This window comes from Clytia hemisphaerica, unplaced genomic scaffold (assembly GCF_902728285.1).
Source record: "Clytia hemisphaerica strain Z4C2 unplaced genomic scaffold, Clytia hemisphaerica genome assembly, whole genome shotgun sequence".
Classification (NCBI taxonomy): Eukaryota; Metazoa; Cnidaria; class Hydrozoa; order Leptothecata; family Clytiidae; genus Clytia; species Clytia hemisphaerica.
Genome location: NW_027103708.1, coordinates 495,677 through 521,609, shown reverse-complemented (window position 1 = coordinate 521,609; position 25,933 = coordinate 495,677). Strand labels below are relative to the sequence as shown.

Below are 25,933 nucleotides of genomic sequence, written 5' to 3'. Positions count from 1 at the left end.
CATTGTTTTTATAATGGCAAAACATCCAGTAAGTATATCTTATATTTTTTGTTTTGTTTTTAGCATAAAAATTCCATTTATTTGTCATTTTGACCACTTGCCATCTAGTTTCACGGTAGCCGATACCCTTCAAAAGCTTCAGGAGCTAAGAATACTGAGTGAAAGTGTTGCTTAGATAGTTGGGGAATACTTTTAAACCATTTTTGATGTTGTAGCTGCTTCTGGAAACACATTATCATCAAAATACTTCAAAATTGTATATATTGGATTTTTTTAGCCGAAAATCGTGATTTTCGGCAAAAGTGACCGATATTTGGGCGGCTGGTGTGACACATACAGATTTTTCTGGATGCTGATTTTTGGTATATTACTTCAAAATGATGTATGGATTGATAAATAGCCAAAGACAGATTTTTTAATTAACTTCCCCCCACTTTTTTTTGCTCTAGAAGTGAAAAATGCAAAAAAAAAGTAACATTACCGCAAAACGTGAAAAAAACTGTGGTTTACGTGAGGCTACCATTTTTGTTGGAATATTTTATTTGGATTGGTACTTTGTCTAAAAGTTGTAGAATTTAATTAGCTTTTCAGGGATACCTTACTTTTTTTTCTAAAGATTCATAGTTCTTGAGTTATGATAAAATAACCGAACATGTCTATTTTCTGAAAAAATGTTGCGCGCTGACAGCGTGAAAATTTAAAAAGTTGCGCGCTGGAAAGGTTAACTGGTCGGGGATAGGGATGGGGAAATTTATCGTTCTTTATTTGATTTTTTCGTAGTTGTGTGTGAAATTTATTTGCTAACGTGCAATGAAATGACTTTAGTACTTGACTTAACAGCAATGATTGAAAGATTTTGGTGAACTATGCAGAATTTTGAGACGGAAAAAACTGTTTACGTATATTTATGTATATTTTGACGAAAGAACTTTTAACACTGGATTCCGACAAAATTTATTATCCTGACGAAAGTTTCCCAGTCCTGATAGTGACAAAGAGGCTCAAAAACACACAAATAAGAAAAATATATATTCTTCTCTTGCCCTGGTTGGTTTAGAGAAACGCAAGATGCAAACTAGCCGTTTTTGATTGGCTTTCCACTAGGTTGCCATTAAAGTTGGCTTGCATGTGTCCAATGAAATATCCAATAAAATGTTCTATAAAATATACTAGAAAAATAAAAACACGATCATACCAACAAGAACCTTGTAGAGCCATCCAAAAACCATGACAAGAATTATGAATACTTTCTTGGAATCATGATTCTATAAGGAACCTTCTTACCAAAATTTTCATTCCTAGGAATAGAGGAGAAATGTAATCAAACAGACTTTTCTCATCAAGGCTCTTAGGCTGCTTTTGTTATCAGATTTCTTATTTGGGTCTTCGTGTTTTTCGCGAGATAAAACTATTTAGTTTCCGTTTGCAACATAAAAATGGCTAATGAGAGGGAACAGCTATTTTAACAATACTTGAAAATAACTAGAACGAAAGAAAGAAAGGGGGTGTATACAAAAAGGTGGCTCAAAACTTAATACATGAGACTAACGGGGTTCAGTTTACTTTAATAAAATAAAAACTCACCTTTCTCAAAACCAATCAAAAGCCAGGGATGTTAACAAAATGAACCCAACAAAACTGCAAAGGATTTCATTTCTTCTTAGTTTTCCTTTTTCTGTCCCCTTGCAGCTCATCCAATTTCTTATCTAACTTCTTTTGCACTTGAACTTTCTTTGTCCTGTTCATGGGTGTAGGCTTTGCGCTGCCATACTTTGCAATATCTTGTCTAGCGCGCATGCGTATATCATGACCACAACCGTGAATCTCCGCCATATGATGTGTCAAACAAAACATCTTGGAACAGAAAGTGCATTTCTGGCCTAGAGTTTTGATGCTTATTTTGCATTGGCCAAAACCACATGAATTGTTCATTTTGGTGAACTCTTCCAGCAGACTATCAATATCTTCATCAGGGTCTGCCGGCCCACCTTTACTTTTTGTGTTCTCGTTAGTCTTGCTTTTCTTTTTCTTTGCGTTACTCTTACTTGACATTTTAGGACGAGCTCCACTTGTAGTGGTCCCATTCTCTTGAACGGTCTTTTCAGTTGCTGCTTTCGTGAAACATCTGATTGAATGAAGTTGTAGGTTGCTTTTAGGCATGCGTGCTGAGCATGTTAGACACGTGGCTTCAGATAGTTCTCCATGTTGGGCTGAAAAGAAGAGAGGAAATCACATTAGTCAAAAACTAGCGATTAAATCAAGTACAGTTTGAGGCCAAACTATACATCGATAACATGGGACCTGTTTTACTAACAGCTCACCAATGCTGAGTTTCAAAAATCCTGGCTACACCCAATTTTATTTGACTTTGAAAAGGAATGCCTTCCCCTTTTTTGGGGAAAGAACAAAAATATGAAGAACAGAAAGCCTAAAAGCTTATTCATTTTGAAACTTTAAATTTTTTTTTGCCCATCAATAACGGTAAAAGTGCTTGTGTAGATTGATTAGTCTCTTACCAACACTGCTCACAACATCCACAGTTTCTTTCTTTTTCTTCTTATCAACTACGATTCGTCTTTGTTGGCCCTCACCGATACTTTGATGACTTAAGCCGAGCTCTTCAGCTTTTTCGTGTACTAATGCTCGTTGTTTGGCTGTCAAGTGACTTGGAAATTCCAATGCTTTAGTTGGGTGGGAACTCGATGATGATGATTCAGCAATGTCGATAAGTTTTTGTTGTAATTCTGCATCTGTCCATTCTGGTGTCTGTTGTTGTGTAACAATATTGACATTGTTGGATTGTTTGGAACGTTTCGTTTTATCTGAAAAGATGAATTTAAATCATGATCAATTTGAGAAATTAATTTTTAGAGCGTACATGATATAAAAAACTTTTGCCGGGCCTAATTCGCGGCCCCCCTCTCAAAAAAGTCTTAAAAACCTTCCTACTTTCGAACTAACTACATGCGGTTGCGTCGCATAAAAGATGTCACGGATCCTAAGGATTGGCCCCCTACTAAGAGCGATCTTGACTTTATCCGGAGCTAATCTTGAATACAGTTGAATCTCTTTAATTAGATTTTCAAATAGGAATTAGATTTTCATCGAATAAGGGAGCGTATCGAATACAGGGTCGTATCGAATAGTAGTCAACTGTATTTCACAATCTACCACAAATAAAAGCATTCTAGAAACGTCACTCACATTACAAAAGCTTATGAAAAAAATATTTTTACACTAATTAGGGCATTTCTTTACATCCCTACTATTGTAGTTTTTAATACCTAGATTGGACGGAGAGATAAATTCAAACAATTATGTTTTTTCCTGTAGTTAAGATGAACGAATTAGAAATTTTTACAAAAACCTGAGAGTTTCTGACTGACATAGAAAAATTTGATAGAGAGAAAATGTTATAGAGGGTAAAGCCTGTTGAAACTTGAAACCTATTGAAATACACGGTTTTTATAAGAATATCCAAAATATTTGAAGCCTTCGAATGTTATTATAACTTAATGAGTTCTAAACCTAAATTTTTTTTATTTGCACCATTTTCTTAGTACTTTTGTCCAATTTCCTAATTAATTGGGTGTTTCATAGTCCGTGGAGTCTTAAAAATGTCCCTTGTTCTTCATATTTTGGCCATCGAAGTCTTATGTTCTTATAAAAAAAGGCGTAGTTGACATTACTATAGATTGATTTAAAGGTTTTATTTTTACATAAGTGTTTCCGTTTCATATCAGACACATATTTCATATCAGAACAGTGTCTGCCTATTGTTATATTATGCTGATATAAACAAAAAAATGTTTTTCTTTTCCTCTTTCTGATCTTCTTGCTCCACAAACGTATCAATCCAATGTGAAAAAGCTAGTAAATTAAAATTGATGAGTAAGCAAACGATATCACCTTATTTAAAAACAAAACCTTTAAACCAAGGTCGGAGGTGAAGTCAACAATATGCCAACGCTGCAAAATCTTTAAGGGACTCCAGTGGATTGTAATCTCTTCAACTTAATCTCTTATAAAAGGACAATCACAAACCTTCCTTGTTACGAGGCATTTTTAGGTCACAGAAAAAACGCCTTATAGGGCGAGGCCAATTTAATTTACGGGCCAAACTACCCAAAAAAGAGGGTCGGTCGGCGAAAAAATTATAATAAAAGTAGAGTTAAAACTGTAAAATCTCCTAAAAAGGCAGTAAAAATTACTAAATCTTGACAAAAAAATACGAAATAGAAAATAAAAAGACACAAAAAGGTCAATGTTATGGATTAATTCGATATTTGGAATTTCAGGGTCGATCGGGCCCGTAAAACCATAGTGTGCACCCCCCCCCCCCAGAATAGTGGGAGGGGGGGGGTTTGCTGATTTGGGTCGAAAATTTTCAGGTGGGATTTGGGGTTTTCCAGGTTTTAGGTGGGAGAAACAAGTTAAGGTGGGAGTTAATTTCTTTAGGTGGGACTTTGGGTGTTTTGGAAAAAGTTAAAGTAAAATTTCTTATTTTCAGATTTTATGATACACGTTTTTTTTTTATAAGGAACCTTAACTTTGCTCTGAGCCTGGAGCTCCTTATTTTTACAGAAAATTTCCGTCTCAAAGTTCCTTATCGAGTTCCTTACTACATAGGAAATTTTGAACTTTTTGCCCCTTGAAAGATCAAAATTTGGTCAAATTAGTCCCAATAAGGTACATTATTTTCAAATCACCTTATTCTCAGCCTGAGAAGTTCCTTAACAATTCCTTATTTTTTGAACCATTTTCAGCCTCGAGTTCCTTATAAACGTGTTCCTTATAAAAAAAACAACGTGTATATTTTTTTATATATTTCATAAATAAATTTTTACCATGCTAAACTTTTCTTTTTATTATTACAGGTCATTTGATGTTTGAATAAATATCTTTAAGAATGATTTTTTTTTACTTTTGCTTACCTTATTACACTTATATAACTAGTTAAGTAAAAGTACGCGGGTAAAATGAGTGCGAGAATTTATTAACGCGAAAGGCAGGGTTTTCGAAAATAACCACGGCTCGAATTATATAGTATATTTTTTTTGTTTTAAGCTGGGATCTGGGAGTCTGGGCTGAAGGTGGGAATTTTAGGATAAGGTGGGACCTGGAACCCCCTTGCACACTATGAAAACAACTAATCAAATTGGTCTCCCCTAGTAGTCTAAAATATATGAAGTACCAGAGCAAGATACGTGGAGAACTCAACTCAACAAACAAAAAAAGTAACACAATAAATTCAAAGCAGACTCATGTGTTATTTCAAATATGGTCTCAAAGTCATTGTTTTACAGTCATTGTTTTACTTACAGTAAAACATAATGGTGTTAATACAGTACGCCCAAAAAAGCGGACAAATTTTTATAAAAAGTAAAATTCTCATGATTCATACGAAACTTTATGACTTGTTTAAAATTTAAAAACTAAATTTAAAACTTTGAAAAATGGCATGATTCTAATCAGATCTATTTCTTTTCTGGTAAAAAGCACTAACACGACTTTTAGCCTTCTCATCATATAACCAAACAGAATGATATTAAACTTCAACTAACCGATAAACCAGAAAAAAATATTTTTATCTTTTGACACGTAGCGTTATAACGATCATCTTTGAAAAATACAAAACTGACACAAAAGCTGATGGAAAAGACAACATACACAATGCCGCCTCTATCAAGAGGAGAGACACTTATGTAGAGCGTCAAATTACATACTTATTTATTCAGTGTTTTTTATAAGAACAAACTGTAAAAAGACCTAAGGCTTTGATGCCCAAATATTAAGAACAAATTAACATTTGACTTCGCAGACGCTGAAACACCCAATTTCTTAGGAGATTGCACAAAAATGGTAAATTTAAGAGCATTTAAACATTTTCGGGTTTGAAACTCAAAAGTTTAACAACTTCAAAAATTTTGGATGTTCTTATAAAAAACGTGTACCTATTTATTTAATAGAACAACAATAATCGCATACAAGAGGCTTAACTAAACAAAAAGCTTTGACAAAGAGTCATTGCGGTAGAGGAAAGTAAGAGAAAAAAAAAACACAAATTTAGTTTGTTAGAATCGATTGCAATAAGCATCAGCTGTTCTGAGGATTTCCAGGCTAAAATGTTCTTAAGCTGTTCTGAATTTACTTGATTTTCAAAGTTTGGTTTTAACAGGTTTTAAAGTTTTTAGGTTTTAGACCATAATAGAGCGTCATGCTCTGAAAAGATTATTCTTATAGAAAGCATACTTTTTTATATAAGAATGGTATTTTTCCGTTGCATCATGGATTCATAACTATTTCAGAAAATTCATCTTGAAATTCCATTATGGCATTCTCAGGTTGAGATCCAAATCCAACTTATTTTCAACATTTAATACATACTTCAAGCAAAAATATGACATTTTTGGGACTTATTTTGGGAGGCTTGAGTATTATTATTGGAGATAATACTTAGCAGTTTACAATTAAAAAGGCTCCTAAAAAGGCAATTTGAGGTTCAGTTACCAAATTCTATGATATTTTAAATTTTTTGGCCGATTTCATCATGAGTATTCCTATATAGAGTACATTCTTATAGAAGAAAAAGAATGTAGGGACATATAATGCAAGATAATTCATGCAATTGAACACTGATCTTTAAAAAAGAGATTCTTTCATGACAGAATTACACAATGCTTTCTTTATAAGTAGCCAACAGTCTAATTATGTCAAACGATAAAATTTTTCAACCTAACAAGCATAAATGATTTAAAATCTGAAAACTTTTATGAAATCGAGCTACCTTAGCAGTAGCGTGGTGGCAGGGGGCACCCCCAGCGGCCGATTTCTTGGGGGGGCGCCGAAATATAAAGGGCGCAAAAACACGCCTCTGATTACTAAATTTTGACGCCCCTTCGCTTTTTTGACATCTTAGAATTGGCAGTTTTCGACCAAAATGAGAAAAACTACCCAAAAATTTTCGTGCTCGCTTCGCTCACGTCATTTTTTAAACGATTTTTAATAGGGGGGGGGGCATCTTCTTCTAAAATTGCCGACGACTATAATGACGACTATAAAGGAATAAGCATTACGGAAGACCTGACTCAAACTGAAAGAGCAGTTCTAAAGGAATGGCTGGATAAAGCAAATAATCTGAACCTAGACGATACTGAATGGGTACACCGCGTTCGGGCAAACTCAAAAAACGGTTACGGACTGACGAAGTTTCGTCGAAAAGGAAGCCAACATTAACACCTTACACAACGAACCTTAAAGAAATACCAAGAAAAAACACAAACATAAAAATCACCAGCAAAACCAATGAAAACGACAAAAACAGTACAGACAACGACGAATCCAACGACGAAGAATAAGGTGACAGTGAAAGGTATGTAGATGGTCCCCAATTGCTTGACAAACCAACGGAAAAATCTTATGAATTCGAAGAAAAGGCTCTGAGCAAAATCCGTACTAATAACGTCGCAAACGTCATCATAGGACATCTTAATATCAACTCGATAAGATACAAATTTGAAGGTCTCAAATTAGTTATCAAAGATAACGTAGACATTTTTTTGGTATCTGAAACTAAGATTGACGAATCATTCCCTGAAAATTATTTCATTATTGAAAACTACTCGCGTCCATATCGCTTGAACAGGGACAAACAGGGAGGAGGTCTTCTACTCTACGTACGTCAGGACATTCCTTCTAAACTCGTATTAAAAGACAAGATTTATGAAGCTATATTCATCGAGGTCAATCTGAAGAAGCAAAAATGGCTACTGAGTTGCTCTTATAATTCGCATTTAGACAATATAAATTCACATTTAGAGCTTATACAAAATAGCCTCGATTCTATAGGAGATCATGACCGACTTTTACTACTGGGGGATTTCAATTGTGCATAGTGCAGAAAGGGGTCTGATCCCCCCCTTCTTAAATGACCCCCCCCCCCCCCCCCCCCTTCTTGACATTCCCCCAACCTTTAAAAATGCCTATCCCCCAAGGGTTTTGGGTTAAATTTTTTATGGTAAAAGGGGAAGGGAAACAGTAAATAAAAATTAAGTCTGGCAAATATAATACCACTTTTTAGTAAAATAAAGAACTTCCTTTCATGCAGACCAAATTTCATAACAGTGCTGGAAAATAATCTACAATATTTGTAAGCCCCCCCCCTTCTTAAACGATCTCCTCCTTGCTATCCCCCCCCCTTTTTAATAAAAATTTCTGATCCCCCCCCTTATTCACTTTTTTGGAAGGTGTCATCCCCCCTTAAGAAAGGGGGGTCGGAACTATGATTGTGAAATCGACAAACATAAAATGCCTGAGTTTCTTGCTAGCAGGGAGCTTTCTAGCTTGATAAACGAACCTACGTGCTTCAAAAACGCAGAAAATCCGAAATGCATTGATCGGACAAATTACCAAAGAAGTTTTCAGGGCTCTTCCTCTGTATCTAATAGCTATCGGACTTTCACAACATCACAATAAGCGTCTTAAAAACCACTTTTGAAAAGTGTCCACCTAAAGCCATTTAATATAGATGCTATAAAAATCTTAACGAAGACCATTTCAAAAATCATTCAACACAAGTACTAGAATCGAATCGCAACTTTGAACATAAAATGAAAAGTGTAGTAAATCTTCTAAACACTGAAGCACCAATAAAAACTAAAATACAAAGAGGTAATGATAAACCTTTCATGACAAAATCACTACGAAAGGCCATGATGCATCGATCTCGACTTAATAACATTAAACGAAAAGACCCCTCTAACATCAACAAATATAATTAGAACCAACAGCGAAACCGTTGCTTATATCTCCTGAGAAACACTAAAAGAAGATTTTATGAATCTCTGGATGAAAAGCAAATCACTGACAATAAAAGATTTTGGAAAACTGTGCGCCCTTTTTTCTCTAATAAAGGACCAATACTAAACTAGTAAGTGAGAAAATAACCTTAGTCGAAAATGATGAACTGATTAAAGATGATAAAGAAATTGCAAAAATGTTTAATAAATTCTTCATAAATATCACTGAAAATTAGATCTAAAAACCACCAACAGAACCAGTGCCTCTCAATAAACTTTCTGATAATATTCTTCAAAATGAAATAATACTTTTTAGAAACCACCCTAGTATACTTAAGGTAAAAGAAAAGGTATTAGACAATGAAAACTCCTTCAAGTTCAGAACAACAACCGAAGACGAAGTAGAGAAGATAATTAGTGACCTTAAGACAAATAAGTCTCAAGCAGAAAATGATATACCAGCAAAAATAATTAAAAAATACTCTCACTTATTTGCAAGCAGCTTCTCTACAAGAAAAATTCTAAAAACGATAAAAGTAACTATAGACCAATAAGTATACTACCTACCGGTAATATCCAAAATTTACTAAAGAGTATATCACAATCAAATATCAGAATACTTTGACCACTACTTTGATGAACAACAATGTGGTTTCAGGAAAGGATATCCCACTCAAACCTCTCTTCTCCCAATGGAAGAGGTCTGGAAGCTAGCCAATGACAAAAAATACGTTTTTGGGGAACTGCTCATCGACCTTTCTAAGGCCTTTGATTGCATGTGCCACAAATTACTTGTAGCAAAGATCAATGCATACGGGTTCGATGACCTTTCCACTGGGTTAGTCAAGAGTTACCTAGAAAATAGGCAACAAAGGACCAAAGTATAGGCAACGAACTGAGTAACTGGATCAAGATCAAGGATGGTGTCCCCCAGGGATCTATCCTTGGCCCTGTGTTTTTCAATATTTATATCTGTGAACTCTTTTTCATCATCGAGGATACTAAGGTTGCGAATTATGCGGACGATACGACAACCTATGTTAGTGCTCCTACCTGGGTTGAAGTAAGTGGTAAACTAAGCTCTGTAGCAAAAAAAATATTCAAATGGCTTTCGATTAATCAAATGGTTGGTAATGCTGACAAATGTCAGCTAATAGTTAACATCATAGACGACTCACTCTATCTAAATATTAGAGAAGAGACTGTTTTCAATACCAAAACGTCAAAGGTTCTTGGAGTAACTTTCGATAATCTTTTGACGTTTGAATCGCATATAGGAAATCTTAATGAATGCTTTCATTAAATGCCACTTCAATTACTGTCCTCTCATATGGATGTTTCATAGCAGATCTCTAGAGGATAAAATCAACAATCTATATAAAAGATGCTTGAGAATCGTTTACTCAGACTACAATTCATCATTCAAAGATCTGTTGAAACTTGACAATGGTTCCACCTTCCATCAAAGAGCAATTCAATCCTTATCCACTGAGCTATTTAAATCAAAACTCAATGAATCAGAAAGTGAAATGTTTCTCAGAAACCAATATAAGATCAAAACGAGAAAAAGGATTTCCTTTCGTAGTAGAGTAGTTGAAAGTGAAATGAATGGAAAATCGTCTTTAGCTTTCCTGGGACCTAAAATCTGGGCTACCCTTCCCGATGACTTTAAAAAACTTAAAAACCTAGATGAATTCAAAAAAGAAATCAAGCAATGGAGGCCCACTGCTTGTCCTTGCCGAAACTGTCGCACCTTTACAATGGCTATGCTACTGTACCTTTAAAGAAAAGAAACATAAACACATAAACACATAAACATTGCCTCTCCAGTTTGTTCGAATTTTGGTCGAGCCACCATGCTACTGTACCTTAGGCCTAAAGCTAAAAAATCGAGTTGTTTATACAGAGAAAAAATGTGCATCGATCGAATCCAGAACTTTCTTGTAAAATGCTCAACTAATACCAGGCAAGAAAAACATGAGAGCCTCTTAATCAAAGATAGAGAATCAACAATTTTGAAATACATTTCTACTTTACACGTTATTTTTATAGGAGCATCCAAAATCTTTGAAGCCTTACAATGTTCTTAACTTTTTGAGATTAAAGCCTAAAAATGTTCTTAACATGTTCTTAACATGTTCTTAACATGTTCTTATTTTCACCATTTTGTGAGTATTTTTGTCCATTTTCTTAAGAAATTTGCCGTTTAAGAGTCTAGTAGGGGGAATCAATTTAGTAAAAATGATTCCAGGAATTAAAAACTAGTCTCATTCAGCAGGTATTAGAACTAAGTTTTTTTCAGTGCATAATATTGTTAATAAAAAGCTACGGAGGTTAACAATACAGTAAATTGATACGCAGAAAGATTTCGTAATATAGATATAGGAGGACATGATGATTGTTATCGTAGCACATGTTGAAATGTTGAAATTTAATATTTTCGGTCATAGGCTTTGTTGACTATTTTAACATTGTGATAGCAAGAGAAAAAGTATTTATTGTTAAAATATTATGTTTTAGCAAACAAAACGCTAATCAAACCGTGCAAAGACTGGCTTATAGTTTTCCAGGTAGGATTGACGTCATATGTCTGAAGACGTTGCATTGATTTTCTATTAGACGCATAATTCGGAGGTTGTCCGTACCACTGACCTTTATATACCCTGGACCAAGTTTCTCAATTCCAGCCAAGCAAAATTTTTGATCAGGGTTTTTTTGAAAAGTGGTACCCTAATGGCGGCACTACTCAATAGCGGTGTAAATGCATCGAGAGCGCTAAATATACTTTCCCTCGAAAACTTTTGATGATGCAGCGCCGTTTGACGTTAACTTTTAACACTGCAATGGCTTCTTTACGGGTATCAATTCAAAAAAACTTTCGATCAAAGATGGCGGATATAGTTTTGTCCAGGGATATTATAAAGGTCAGTGGTCCATGCCTGTTAAACTCGACCGAAACCATTTGTTGTTTTCAGGGTTACCAGGTGTATTCAAGGGTGCAGGCGTTCCAAAATTTAAGACAAGACAAATCTGAGATAAACTTGATATGGACAGGCCGTATCAGTTTGACTGAGCATGTGTATTTTCACTTAAGTGCTATATATAATCTTGTTTCAAACTCTTTATTGATTTTCAGGCTAAAAGAAGCTACAAAATCAAGGTAGAACATTTGGAATTTCAAAGCTTTTCAAATTTAAAACACTTCCATTCCAACGCAGTATTAGAAAGCTTTTCATGGAAGTTGAATACTTTAAACAATGGAAAATCATTTATGATTTATTCGAGAGACAAGATGCGATAGAAAACCGAAGAAGGTCACTAATTAATGGCTCCATCAACCGGATTATGAATCGGCAAGAAATTGATTTATTTTATGAGACTGCTGAAAAACTGGTCAATTAATGAAAGAGATTACTCAAAGACAGCCTGTTTATAACGGGTACACCATTGTCTTGTCAGGCAGCACTAAGGAAGGTGTTCGAGTTGGAAACCCTTACGAGGTTGATTACATGATAGTTTATGATGAGTTACAATTTGAAACTATCAAGGAATGCCGTTCAAACCCTGGTTTCCTTGAAGTCGAACTTAAAGGAAATTCCTTGATAAGATTTGAGAAATTTACGATTGAGAGACAGTTGAATGCTGGCAAATTGATGTTCAATTTCTTACGGACGGCTCATGAGATTGTCATTCGGGAATGTTATCGCGAGAGAGAGCAACATCTTCGGATCAATGGTGTGAAATATGTCAAAGATTACCAGTTCTTTAAGAAACGAACTCTACCAAAACTTGCTGAATCAGCAGAAACATTACCCAGTGACAACAGTTTCTACGGTGATGAAGATGAAACAAAAAATATAAGTAGGCGGAAAGGTTCTTTGCTCAATAGACCTAATCATTACATTGAAAGTACCACGGAATACGCGCCAATGAATTACAAAGTAAAGCAAAATTCAAGTCTAATCAAAGGAAGTGGTGCACGACGAGGTAGACAACCTTTTACATTACACGGGCCAATGGGTGAAGCTGGTACTGATATACCTTATAGCGTGAACGAACATGGATATAATCCTGTAGTTTTATTTAATAAACGCCAGAGCAAATGGGAAGAACCAACATACATGGAGGTTAGTTTACATGGAGGGAACGGTGAACAATATGAAGAATTTCCATTAGATGTAGCAGACTACCATGTTCATTCAATACCACCAAACTATCACGAACAGAAAGTCCCCAATGCTACTGGAATTCACTCTACAAACATCCAGAACAATTTAGACAAAACAACACCAAACTATCATGAACAGAAAGTCCCCAATGCTGCTGGAATTCACTCTACAAATATCGAGAACAATTTAGACAAAACACCACCAAACTATCATGAACTTAAAGTCCCCAATGCTGTTGGGATTCACTCTACAAACATCCAGAACAATTTAGACAAAACAACACCAAACTATCACGAACAGAAAGTCCCCAATGCTACTGGAATTCACTCTACAAACATCCAGAACAATTTAGACAAAATACCACCAAACTATCATGAACTTAAAGTCCCCAATGCTGTTGGGATTCACTCTACAAACATCCAGAACAATTTAGACAAAACACCACCAAACTATCACGAACAGAAAGTCCCCAATGCTACTGGAATTCACTCTACAAACATCCAGAACAATTTAGACAAAACACCACCAAACTATCATGAACTTAAAGTCCCCAATGCTGCTGGAATTCACTCTACAAACATCCAGAACAATTTAGACAAAACAGTCCCCACGAGAAAGGGCTTGAAACCTGCCTTATTGTTTAGCGTCCGTGGACTGATTAAAAACCGTGAGATAGGTGATATTGACATGGTGTTGGCTTTCAAATTGAATGGTTTCTGGCCAGAGTGTGCCAACCATTGGAAGACGGTACAATTAAACATAAGTGACACGTTCCGAAATAAGATTCTCGAAGAAGGAGTACTAATCGTACCAAAAGCACCGAACCAGCAGAAAAGCAGCCTCCGACATTTCAAGATTTTCATTCTCCTTAGCTGAATCACGTCTCATAGAACAATTTAGTTGTCAACAGATTTCAGCTTATCGCATCTTAAAGATCAGCCATCAAATCCTGTTCCATAAATTCAAGTTTGGCTGCATGGATATTGGACAGTTTATACGTGAAAAATTTGTTACTTATTACTTGAAAAAAATCGCCTTGGAAGTATTTACCAAGCCAATGAAATTTGCCGACACAGTCGTGATTAAAAATACAAGATATTGGTTGGTTTTACTTCTCGAAGAATTAATTCGATGTCTAGATGAAGGCTCGATCAAGCATTATTTCACTGGTGAAAACCTGGTCAATTTTGATGTGTACTTTGAAGACGTGAAGGAATACTGTGTTAGCTTCGCGAATTTCGAAGACTTCAAGTCCTCGGTACAGCCTCAGTACCAAGAAGCTTTGGATAAACTTTTCGTTGATCTCGGGCTTGATGTTACTATTCATTTAAATTTGATCATTAAGTTAGCTTACAAAGGATTTCTGAGGGACCTACTCAAAGATATGTCTGAACTCAAAGCTGAATGTGAATTTCAAAGAAAAGTTTAGGAATCTTTATATTTATCTTTAAAGTAATTTCATTTATATACCAAGATATAAACCTAGAAAACACATCATGATTGTGATTATTTCCTTGTCTAAATGAAATCATTTTATCCACCCAGCTAGTTCCGTTCATTTAGAAGAATCCTGAATATCTTGAAGCCTCCCTCGAACTGAATTTTACTTTTCTACACAGAAAGATTCGTTGTGGGTTTTTTCAGATGAGCTCATGGTAAAAAGCTTGAATCGATTGAAAGAAGTAGCTGAAAATTATACTGATTTTTTCATCTCTTACTCGCCAAACATCTTATCATTAATCCCGAGCGATTCATGATGTGATGTTTTATACGGAAGCACCCAAGGCCAAATGTTTGCCATTAATTTTGAATCTAAACAACAAAACTATCTCGGGCCATTTTAAAGTCATTCCTGAACATTCATTCATGAATATCATGAATTGAGATTACTTTATAAACAAAAGATTGCAATAAAGAAAGACAAGCAAAACTCCGGCGAGACATACCTGAAAACTTAGATGTAATTTTTTCTTTCGTCTTCTCGGGCTCCTTGATATCGTTCTTCTTTATTGTAGATGTATTTGAATTTGTTTTTGAGCTATTTCCTTGTGACGATACTGTAGGGTTGACTGCAGGTGGAAGTTCAAACTGTGACATATCAATATTTGTGTTGGTGGTACCTGGCATTCCTAAAGAGGAAAGAGAAACAACTCAAATATCATTATGGGGCTATCAAAATAACATCCTCAAGATTGGTAGGTGTGAAGGTTTCGACCACAGACTTGCACCACAATTGACTGTGTTCGAATCCCAAACACTTCCAGGCAGGGGTGTTAGGGAAGAATGGTGATAGACTTTCCGCCTTCACTGACCTATCAAATATCATTCATGATGATTATAAACACGACGTTATCATATTCTTATACAGTTAAAAATTGAACGTGAAAGAGCGAATCCTCTCAAAAATTCAAGATAAATTCTCGATTCTTTTATGTGTCAGAGAGATTCTGAAGGTTTCATAGCAATAATTCAATACCGTTTATATCTTGTTGGTCTACAAGTGGGGACCTCACCACAGCCTTCTCAAACATGAAATTAGAGAACGACTCAAGGAACGGATGACGTGAAATGGTTGACGTGTCTCCAACCACGAATAAATGACGACGTGCTCGCGTTATAGCTACGTTAATACGTCGGTCCTCTTTGAGGAAACCAACTTTGCCTACGAGAAAAAAGAAGAAAATATTTTCATCTTTATTTTTAAGGGTTACTCAAATTGTCTTAATATAAATGTAAGATAAAAAATTCATTTTGTCTACTTCGTTTCTCACTTAGAGAAGAAAAGGATGAACTTTGCCGGCACCGAGTTTTTTTGTTTAGGTGCCGCATTATTTTGCTTCGACATCTTGGGTTTTATCTTTTCATTTTGTGACAAAAAGAGATTTATTTAAACCCTGGAGGCCATTTCTCAATCCTCACCAAGCAAAATCTTTGGTCCGAGTTTTTGAGAAACTGGTACCCTAAAGGGTACTAGTTCCCAATATGGGTGAAGCTAGATCTACTTTTCTATGACTGTTTGTGATGTAGCACTGTTTTGTATAGGCCATTTCACAGTCGAAAAGCGTAATGGGTAATCAGGACCACTGCGCACTAATGACGACTTTTTACTATTGGTTTTGAAAAATGTTGAAGAATTTTGCGCCTAGCCAATGGGAAGCCGTTATGGAGGTACAATCAGTCCTGATTACCCATGATCCATTTCGACTGTGAAATGGCTTATTGGGTAAAGTTTTAACACTACAATTGCTTCTTTGCGGTTATCACTTTCGGAAAAACTCCGATTAAACATAACTGATATAGCTAGCTTAGTCCAGGGTTTACAAAGGCTAGTGGAAAAACTGACACTTTGTCAGTGATTGTACCTTCTTGGTTTGACCGGACCAGTGAAATCAAGATGGCTTCTTTTTCACGTCCCTGAAATCCATCCACAGAATTGACTTCAATCGATGGATATTTTGGTTGCACCTTTTTTCGGATCATATCCACCTGAAACAATGAACAATGACTAAAGATATCATACACACTTTTGAAGATATTTTATAAGAACAATCATAATAAGGCCAAAAGGTTTAAATTTAGCCACAAGCTAAGAAAATAAATTAATGAATTAAGATTACCGAGATATCAAATTTAGGGTAATTCTAAAGGCTTTCGGGAATGAAATAGTGAAATAGCACAATCTATCAAAAACAAATGTAGAAAATTTAAGAACATTAGAACAGCAGAGGCTGGCCTTAAATCTACTGTCTCTTACAAAAAGTGTGTACTACAAAAGGAAAACTTCCCCCAAAGGTATGCAATACCAGAATATCCTTTTTTGTAGAATATCAGAGGTTGGTGAAAGAGCTTTTGGGTATCATAAGTTTTTTTCTGGAACAAGCAACATGCTGAATGGACCTACCTGTCGATCAAAATCAGAAAAAAATAGGACAAATAGCAAGGGAATAAGAAAGTGTAGTGAGCAGCTTGAATAGATTACCGTGAGTATCAGAGCTCAAATTAGTCGAAAAAATCTAAAAAAAACAAACATTAGGCACTTTTCTACCCAAATTACCACTATACAAAAAATAAGAAAAAAATACCACGCCAATCTCGAGAAATGCTCATTTTCCCTAAATATGACAAAAGGGAATTTCCCAAATAAGAAAATCCGATTTTTACGGCCAAAAAAAATTTCCCGAAAAAAACTGCTTCAGCCACTTTTTAGAGAACCTTGCCCTTCATCTTTGTCCAAAAAATCAGAAAAAACTAATGAAGCAATTTTGCACAAAGTCCAAAAAACCTTATTTTTAGGTAGTTTTTGGCCCAAATTTGCCCCCCAAAATTTTTTTTCAAAATCGGGCTCCGTCACTTTTTAGGCATTGCTATTTTGTATCATTGTGCAAAAAATTAAAAAAAACTAATGAGCCAATCCCGAGAAAAGCTGCTAACAGGAAAATGGTAAAAGGGAATTTCCCCAAAAAACGAAAATCCGTATTTAACGACGAAAAAAAATTTTCCGAGAAAAATTACTTCAGCCACATTTTAGGGTACCTTGCACTCTATCTTTCTGCTAGACTGGAGTCGTTTATAATGCGTGTAATACTAATAATACCAATACTAATGATAATAATACGGGATTTAGTCTGTATAAACGACTGGAAGAATCCGGTGTTCCAGCTTTATAGATACAGGGGCTAGCTACGCAGAAACTTGCGTAGCGAGAAAAAAATTTATCAAGCAACAACAAACTCTCAAAACGAAATCAACTCAAATGAAAAACTTTCAATACACAAATCCACACATATTTTTTTTCTCAAGAATTATTTTGAGCAGGAAAAAATTATAATTGCAATATTGACACTTTTCTTTTGTTTGGAGTTAGTGCACAAAGGTTTCTAGACGACTAAAATTGTTCCCTTCATTACTTTTTGCTTTATTTCTACTATGTATGAATTAGTCGTCTAGCTTGCTAGACTATCTTTCTGCCAAAAATCAGGAAAAACTAATGAAGCAATTTTGCACCAAGTCCAACAAGTGATACTTTTATGGACCTACCTGGATTTGCATTTAACACATATATAATTGATATCTAAGTGAGCGTGACCATTAAACAATCATTCAGAACACAAATAGTGACGATCTATTAAAATTAGTTGTTTGTTTCTTATAAAAAACCGTTTAGAAACCAAAATTTCATGCTCTTTAAATATTCTTTCATATTCAAGCATGAACATATAAACGACTGGACATCTATCTTTTATTGTCTCTTTGAAGCGAGCTTCGTTGCCGCCTGTTTTCCAAAATTGGTATGAAAAATCCGACAATATTCCACTATAATTTTATTTCTTTGAATTATTTAGGTAAAAAGATTGATAGAGCTTGAACATTACTCCTAATGCACAAAAAAGTTATTTTCGAATTTCTTTACAAGTTTGTAACATATTTTATCAACTTTTTCAACTCTGAAATGCAGAATTTCAACTGCGTGTATACTTTTGAATCCCTTTTGTCACTCCAATATTTTTTTTATGACTTGAAAAAAATAGCTTGCCAAAGTTGAGAGCCTGTGTAATAAGAGTATCGAAATTAGAATGTGACACTCTCTAAAATTATTAGACACTTTTAAGTCAAAATTTTGAAATATTAGTCGGAGTTTTGACAAGCTGACGATGATTTTGCCTCTGTTACCCGGGGGGGGGGGTACTTAGGCAAAATGGGTGCCGGGTATGTGCGAGCCATAAGGGTACCTTTTCTCATTCCTCAAAAGTCTCTCAAAGGGGTACAAATTCAAAAGTTAGTCTCTGAAAGGGTCCCAAAATCACGAAAATCAAAAATTTCTCTCTCAAAGACCAAAGACCATCTTTGACCAAAATTTGGTGAAAATCAAACCAAAATTTGGAAAAAATGGACCAAAATTTAGGAAAAAGTCTCTCAAAGGGTCCCAAAATCACCAAAATTTTGTCTCTCAAAGGGTCGATTTTCGATTTTCGGCTCGGACGTACCCGTCACCTCGCAAACCTAGTACCCCCCCCCCGGGCTCTGTTATCTTTGTTATGATATAGATAAAAGACTTGAGAGGAGTAGAACGACAGAAACTTTTGTCGAAGTTTTGACGTTGTTAGCAAGGTATTCCCAAGTGGTATATCATCAAAATCTATTATTTCATTTTATGCTTTTAACGAGGCGGCAACGAAGCTAGCTGTGTTATCTTCAAAAAGACAAAGGAGATGGATGTCCAGTCGTTTATATGTTCATGATTCAAGCAAGCAAAAAAAAACATCTATCTCATAAAAAAAATTGAGTAATTTGAGTAAGAACATTGATGTATGCTTATTAATAGTGATTCTTATAGATAAACGTGCGTTATTTGAGCTGAAAAATTCGTTTTTTACAAAAATCTGCTTGAGCCATCTTTTACCTACTTTCATACAAAAAATCAGAAAAAAATAATGATCCAATTTTTCGCAAAGTCCAAAAAACCCGTTTTTTAGCCGTTTTTTGGCCCAAATTTGCCCAAAAAATTCTTTTTTCAAAAATCGGGCTCCGTCACATTCGAGGGTTTATAGTTATGCATCTTTGTGCAAAAAATCATAAACATTGAAAGCGGCAACCTCGAGAAAAGCTAATACCTAAGTAATTGATAATGTGCTTATAAAAAAATATCGAATTTGGCCAGTTTTTCTATAAAAACACGCTAAGCAGTCAAAATTTCCTGTCTAAACAGACATATTCTTCAAAAGTAAGCCCTCGTGAGCAATAAAAACATCTATCTCATAAACAAAATGAGTAATTTGACTAAGAACATTGATGTATGCTTATTAATAGTGATTCTTATAGATAAACATGCGTTTTTTGAGCCAGCAAAATTTTTTTGCAAAAATCTGCTTGAGACATCTTTTACCTATGATGGTACTCTACTTTCATACAAAAAATCAGAAAAAATTAATGATCCAATTTTTCACAAAGTCCAAAAAACCCGTTTTTTAGCCGTTTTTTGGCTCAAATTTGGGCAAAAATTTTTTTTTCCGAAAATCGGGCTCCGTCACATTTTGGGCATTGCCATTTTGCATCATTGTGCAAAAAATCAGAAAAAACTAATGAGCTAATCTCGAGAAAAGCTGGTAACTAACGGACGGACGGACGGACGGACAAAGGTTAATTTATAGGACCTCCACCGGGGTAGGTCCAAAAATACCTAGGCTGCACACATTCCCTCTGATATGATTTGATATAGGGAATGCTGAATTTGGGGTAATTCTCAGACAAGAAGTTTATACACAATGAGCATACCCTTTATTATCAAAACATTTTAGAGGGGATGTGTGCAGCTTACAAAAGACCATGCATTTTTGGCAAAATTTAGTTAGGCTTGGAAATTTAAAGAAGAATAAATTTAAGTTTAGTGCCTTTGTAGATGGATAATTTTTATAAAAAATAAGAAAATACTTGTAGATTATAGGGCGTGATGACACCAATCTGTCGCATATTGACTCCATCCTCAACCAATTGTACTATATGTTCATAGACAATGTCCACTTCCCATGTGTTCCCTTTTGAATCTTCCTCTTGATCCTCCAGTTCGTACATGTTACAACCTTAAGGAGATAAAAAATATTAGTTAGATAATGGTGCATGACAAACGCCAAAACTACCAAACTACAGTCAACTCTCTCTCTAATTCGAACCTCTATTATTCGAATCTTTCTACAATACAAACTAAAATATTGTTCCCTTATAGTTGGAGTGGTTTTAAATTACTCAAAATTCGAATCTTTCTCTAATTCAAAAACATTTAGTTAGATAATGCTGCGACATTAATCAGCCACTCACAACAAAACTACCAAACTATTTGTTAGAGTTTAGCAGTTGTTTAAAAGTTTGTAGAAATTTCTGACAGTTATTTCTAATAAATAGGATCTTTTGTTAGTTACGCCATAAAATGCCAACAACATTTATCAAGATTTTACCTGCAGTGTCAACAAAAACCAATGGGTTTGAAGTATTTTCAGTTTTGGTAACACCTTCTAGATCACATAACAAGTGATTTGCAACCATGTCTGCAGCTACAAGTTTGTTTTCATACAATTCTTCTGATGGCCAGCGCATGACCAAATCATTCATTCTATGAAAGTAACAAAGTCATTAAGTTTAGACAAAAATTATTCAGGAAAAAATGCAAAACAACCTACTAACTAATCAGTGGTCGAAGCAAGGCTTTTCATCTAAGACAGAAAATGGATTTTACACAACATTTAGCACATATTCTTGAAATTTTAGTGGATGATTATGAGACAGAAAAGCATCTCTTTATATGCTTCACTGAGACAGAAATCTGTCTGCACAGGAAGAACTTTTAACACTGTAAACTACAAAGGTTAAAAATGAGAGTTGGACAATTTAAACCTATATTGTGTTGTTAACATTTGTACAGCATTTTGACCAAGCCCATGTACAACTCGCTCTAGCAGGGTGACTTCCAAGCCCTCTCTTGCCGCTTTTTCACTGATAATAGTTGGTGGCAATTGTAAATGATCCCCAGCCAATATACATCTGTTAAAAACGAAAGATTTAAGAGGTTTTAAGAGGTTTTTCATAGTATCGACAGAATATAATTAGAATAAAATACAAAATACAATCGATACACTTGCAAATAGAATTTTCATTTTGTAAGAAATTTAATTTCAATTAGTTTCAAATTAGAGTCAAGTATTATGTGTATTGTTTTTCTACTTTATGCTCATGTTAATGTTATCTATGTGAGTCAATTTCCATCTGTGATTGGGCTCTTCCAAAAAATGATCGTACATGGGGGTGGAGGATAGTGTCTGGGGGCTAGTGAAAAAAAGCAGTTTTTTTTGTGAGACGGAAAATTTCTTGATAAAGATATTTCCGTATACTGTGACACCCGCAGGCCCCACCATTGTTGGGGCCGAGATCAAGAAAATTTTCGGATTTTTTACCCCCTAGATTGGCTAGAAAGGCACTAAAATTTGTTAATTAAAACAACTTAGAATGTTTCTAGAGCATAAAATCACTATTTCTTGCTAAATAACCATTTCTAACTAAGACGGAAAACTTTGACAAAAATTTCTGTGAGACGGAAATCCGTCTGAGACGGAAGAACTTTGATCACTGAAGACTAATAGCTGTATTCATGAGAGAAACATATTGAGTTCTTTAATACCTCTTTACTTTAAGCATTGGTATCCAACAACTTATTTCCATTGCCTGTGCAGCTTCATCAATGATCAGTAAGTCAAAATGATCATCCTCCAATAATTTTAATGGACCTAAAAAACCATAAAAAAATTTGTTATCCTGCCAGGAAATCCACAACATAGTATGATCTACGCAAGTCTACTTGGTCTGGACAAAGTTTTGGTCTCAAATTAACTAGAGTTAAAGCCATAAAACGAAATTCTTTCATCATTAGTTTACAAAAATAGATTTCATGTAAATAGTAAACATTAGAACACATATGTTTTCAAAATGACCAAGCTTAATTAATTTATCTGCAATTTCTTACCTTCTTTGGAAGCACTGGTTGTTGTTGATAATATGACATCAGCATCAACAAGAATACTTTTCATCAAATTTTGCTCTCTGTGCGCCAAGTCTTTACGTAAAACCTTCACTTCATCCCATTTTTGCTTGCTGCCACCTTTACTTTTTGCAGCCTGACAAAGTGAAAATATTACTATTATTTATACATATAATTTTGAGTAATTGTAATAAAGTTTCCCTCCTGGTAAAATAATACTAATTCTGATACTCCAAGAACTTGTGAAATGGATGATTAAATCGACTAGCCCTCTCCAAGGTTTTTTTACATTCCCAGGCTAAACACATTCATCATTTATTCTGCCATTACGTCAAATAATGACTAGGTAAAACAAAAAAGGATGCATAATTTTGCGTCTGAAGCCAATGCAGTGTTGCATATATTGAATATCTAATATCTAAATGTGTTTTTTGAATAAAACATACACATTTTGTTGTTATTTCAGCTTTCAACTCTCTGATGACGTCACTGGAATCATGAGAATCAATGATAGCATCAAGTGAATATCGCTGCACATCTTCAATGATCCTTGCAGGGTGACCAAGACGAACAACCTGTGTTTAAATTGATTTTTGATTATAGCTCATAAAAGAGGCATAAAGTTTTTTGCTTGTGTTGCAGAAGTCCATCTATCTTGTCTATTGAAATCTTATCTTGAATTTTTACGCCCTATCTTGTCTATTGTATATTTGTAAAGATTAGTGTCTGCTACTCACAGCTGTGATATACATCAATTAATACGTGGGTCAAAGTGCTACTGCGCGCAAAATGTATTGAGAATTTTCAATGTATGCTATTAGAAAAGTTCTCTTTATTTGTCTTTACAAAGAAAATTATGTTTTTAGATGACTTTGGGCATAATCAGTTTATCAAAATCTTTGTAATGTTCAATGACAAAAGCAGAATTTAATGCAAGGGTATAAAGCTGATTAACCTTGAATAAACACCCCCTTCTTTTAAATACCCCCCCCCCAAAAAGGTGAACAATTTTAAGGAGGGGTATTTATAAACACCCAGGGCATCTAATTGAAATTTGAAGTAATACCACATATATTATATATTTTTCTTGCAATTATGAAGAATTAGTTCGACAAAAGAACGAAGGAAATTGTTATAAAATATATATGACACTTCAGTCTATTTGAGTTATCAATTTTTCAATCCAGCTGTCCATGACACAAGATCAAAAAAGCAAACCTTTGTTTTTAATTTTGCCAATCTCTCAACCAAATTGTCAACTGCAATATTGGATGGAGCACAGACTAAAATCTAAAAATGAAAATCATAATTTTGAATACAAGGAATTACTTCTAAAAATTTAATCTAGCATGTATTTTTATAAATTATGTAATTATTGCTAAATTGCTCCTAAATAAAAAGAAATAGAAATGTAGACCTTCCTTAAAATTTTCATGTGTAAAGAACTTAGATATCCTGGAGATTTCAATGAACAAAAGGAGGAGTTTTTTTTATTACCTTTTTATGAAATTTTTGGATGAGCTGTTGAATGATCTCCACCACCGTTGTTGTTTTTCCGGTTCCAGGAGGGCCATGGATAACTGATAACGGTAGAGAGGTGGATACTGCAAAATACACAGCATCTTTTTGTGATTGATCAAGATTTTGGTTGAAATGTTGGGTAATCTTTACAGTGGGATTAATATAACTATCTTCAACTGTCTTGCAAGGAAAAAGTGCAGCGAAGAATGGATTTGTTTCTTTGTTTGACTTTTCCATGTTATTGATAGCACTGAAGAAAGAAAAAAAACTTTGCTTACTTGCCATTCTACTACTTGGAACATTCAACATATAAGCTCCAGAATTAAGTCTCATTAAATTTAATTTTCCCTACTTTTTGCATAAAATGTTTATTTATTTCAAAGCACTTCTTTGGGTATGGCCATTGCCATTCATTGCAACAAAAATGTCAGTAATATCATACAAGGTTCTGGTTCATTAGGGCTGGCCTTAAAAATATGTTGATTTGCTTTGCCTCAACCAACCTTCAAACCAAAATTATTTGGACTTCCAAAGATAAAGATCTCTTTCTCTTTTCTTAAATCTTACCTGAAAGCATCTCAAATGTCAATCAATTAGATGGCTTGTCTAGACCTTATTAATAATTCATGTCTCTAAAAAATGCAAAAGATCACTACTCGCTCATGACATACCTGTTAAGCCTTCTGTATGTGACATCATTTGTAAGCTTCATCAACCGATAAAGTGATGTTGCTAACAAGTCAAAGGCTTCATTGAAAGCAACACTTATGTTTGGAGGTCTCGATGAAGCAACCAAGCCAGATGCAATAAGGTCACCATTGTCACCTTTGTTTGGATATAAACCAACTATATCTCCTAAATAGAAAAAAAGAAGCTAATTTTTGAGTGAAAAAAGAAGGCAGTAAGATTTGATTGTAAATCTAAGTCTGAAATTACCTAAATGAAGCAGCAAAAGAAAGGAAATCTAATGTTAGTTCACCTACATTAAAAAACACAAAGTTTCTTAATTTACTTACCATTGTAACAAGGCATTGAAAAATTAAAAAAATCTATCATTTTTCATAACCAAGTATCTTCACTTAAGTAAAGTCATGAATTTAAATATTCTTTTTGTCAAAACATTTTCTATTCTGCTAGTGGACATAATAAGAGTCAACAATAATAATTACCAGATGATAATTTATGGGAATGTAAATCACTGGTGTTCAAGTTGAAAACTATAACGTGTTTTCCAAATAGTCCAGTTCTGTGATGATCCACTTTTAGCCGGTTAACACAAACTCCTCGCTTCACAAGTTCTTTGATAGATTTATTCTCATAAATTTGTTGCCTTTGGCACACTTCCTCGCTTTGTTCTAATTTTAGTAGCTCCCTTTGTTTTGCAACAAACTGGTCGATTGTGTTGTACTTTTTTGTTTTCATTTTTATATCTGTTCAGACTGAAAATTAAAGAGATCAATGCAAGAGTTAGAATGAAAGGAAGGTGATAATCACTAAAGTTTTTGCTCTCTATGCTAAGTAAAGAAATATAGTTTCCATCAGTGATTCCTATTCCTTATTTTCCAACTCTAAAGAAGAGTGTTGGAATAGGTTAATATAATACAATAGGAATAGGTCGTTTAGGAAAATGCAACGACTGCAACAACGGTTTAGTAAATAACAAATAATTTCATATGCATTACTTTCCCTCAGCCAGTACATACAAACGGGATAATTGTTGTAACAACTGTGTTATAAAAGGACAAATCAATAAGGTGACATTATCATTGAAAAAAATGCTGCTGGAGTAATTAGTTATTCAATAGACCGTTGTGTTCTCCCAAATGACTATTAGATGAGGTGTGTTGATATTAGGCTGATCTGAAACAAAAATTTGACTCCTACATTTTTCAAGGAGCATTCTCAATAAGAAATCATTTATA

The 25,933-nt window shown here is 34.6% G+C and overlaps 1 protein-coding gene across 1 annotated transcript; it reads right to left on the bottom strand.

The window, feature by feature from the left end:
• Positions 1-481: 481 nt before the first annotated feature.
• LOC136804149 (DNA-binding protein SMUBP-2-like) lies at positions 482-25,452 on the bottom strand. The gene is made up of 16 exons (XM_067060885.1): positions 25,181-25,452; positions 24,683-24,866; positions 23,988-24,261; positions 23,709-23,780; positions 22,937-23,065; positions 22,476-22,626; positions 22,134-22,239; positions 21,353-21,499; positions 20,917-21,071; positions 20,396-20,544; positions 16,330-16,453; positions 15,444-15,629; positions 14,914-15,096; positions 2,517-2,822; positions 1,585-2,210; positions 482-1,298 (listed from the first exon to the last, which is right to left on the bottom strand). The coding sequence occupies exons 1-15, from the start codon at positions 25,431-25,433 to the stop codon at positions 1,651-1,653; spliced, it is 2,979 nt and encodes a 992-aa protein (XP_066916986.1). The 5' UTR covers positions 25,434-25,452; the 3' UTR covers positions 482-1,298; positions 1,585-1,650.
• Between the last annotated feature and the right edge of the window lie 481 nt (positions 25,453-25,933).

What these genes read in the sequence shown, in the direction of transcription:
- LOC136804149 (XM_067060885.1), bottom strand. Translation starts at nt 25,433, where the DNA reads ATGAAAACAAAAAAGTACAACACAATCGACCAGTTTGTTGCAAAACAA. An exon ending in TTCCCATAAATTATCATCTG is followed by an intron (nt 24,867 to 25,180) that starts GTAATTATTATT and finishes TTTTCTATTTAG; the next exon opens with GAGATATAGTTGGTTTATAT. An exon ending in CTGAAATAACAACAAAATGT is followed by an intron (nt 22,627 to 22,936) that starts GTATGTTTTATT and finishes TCACTTTGTCAG; the next exon opens with GCTGCAAAAAGTAAAGGTGG.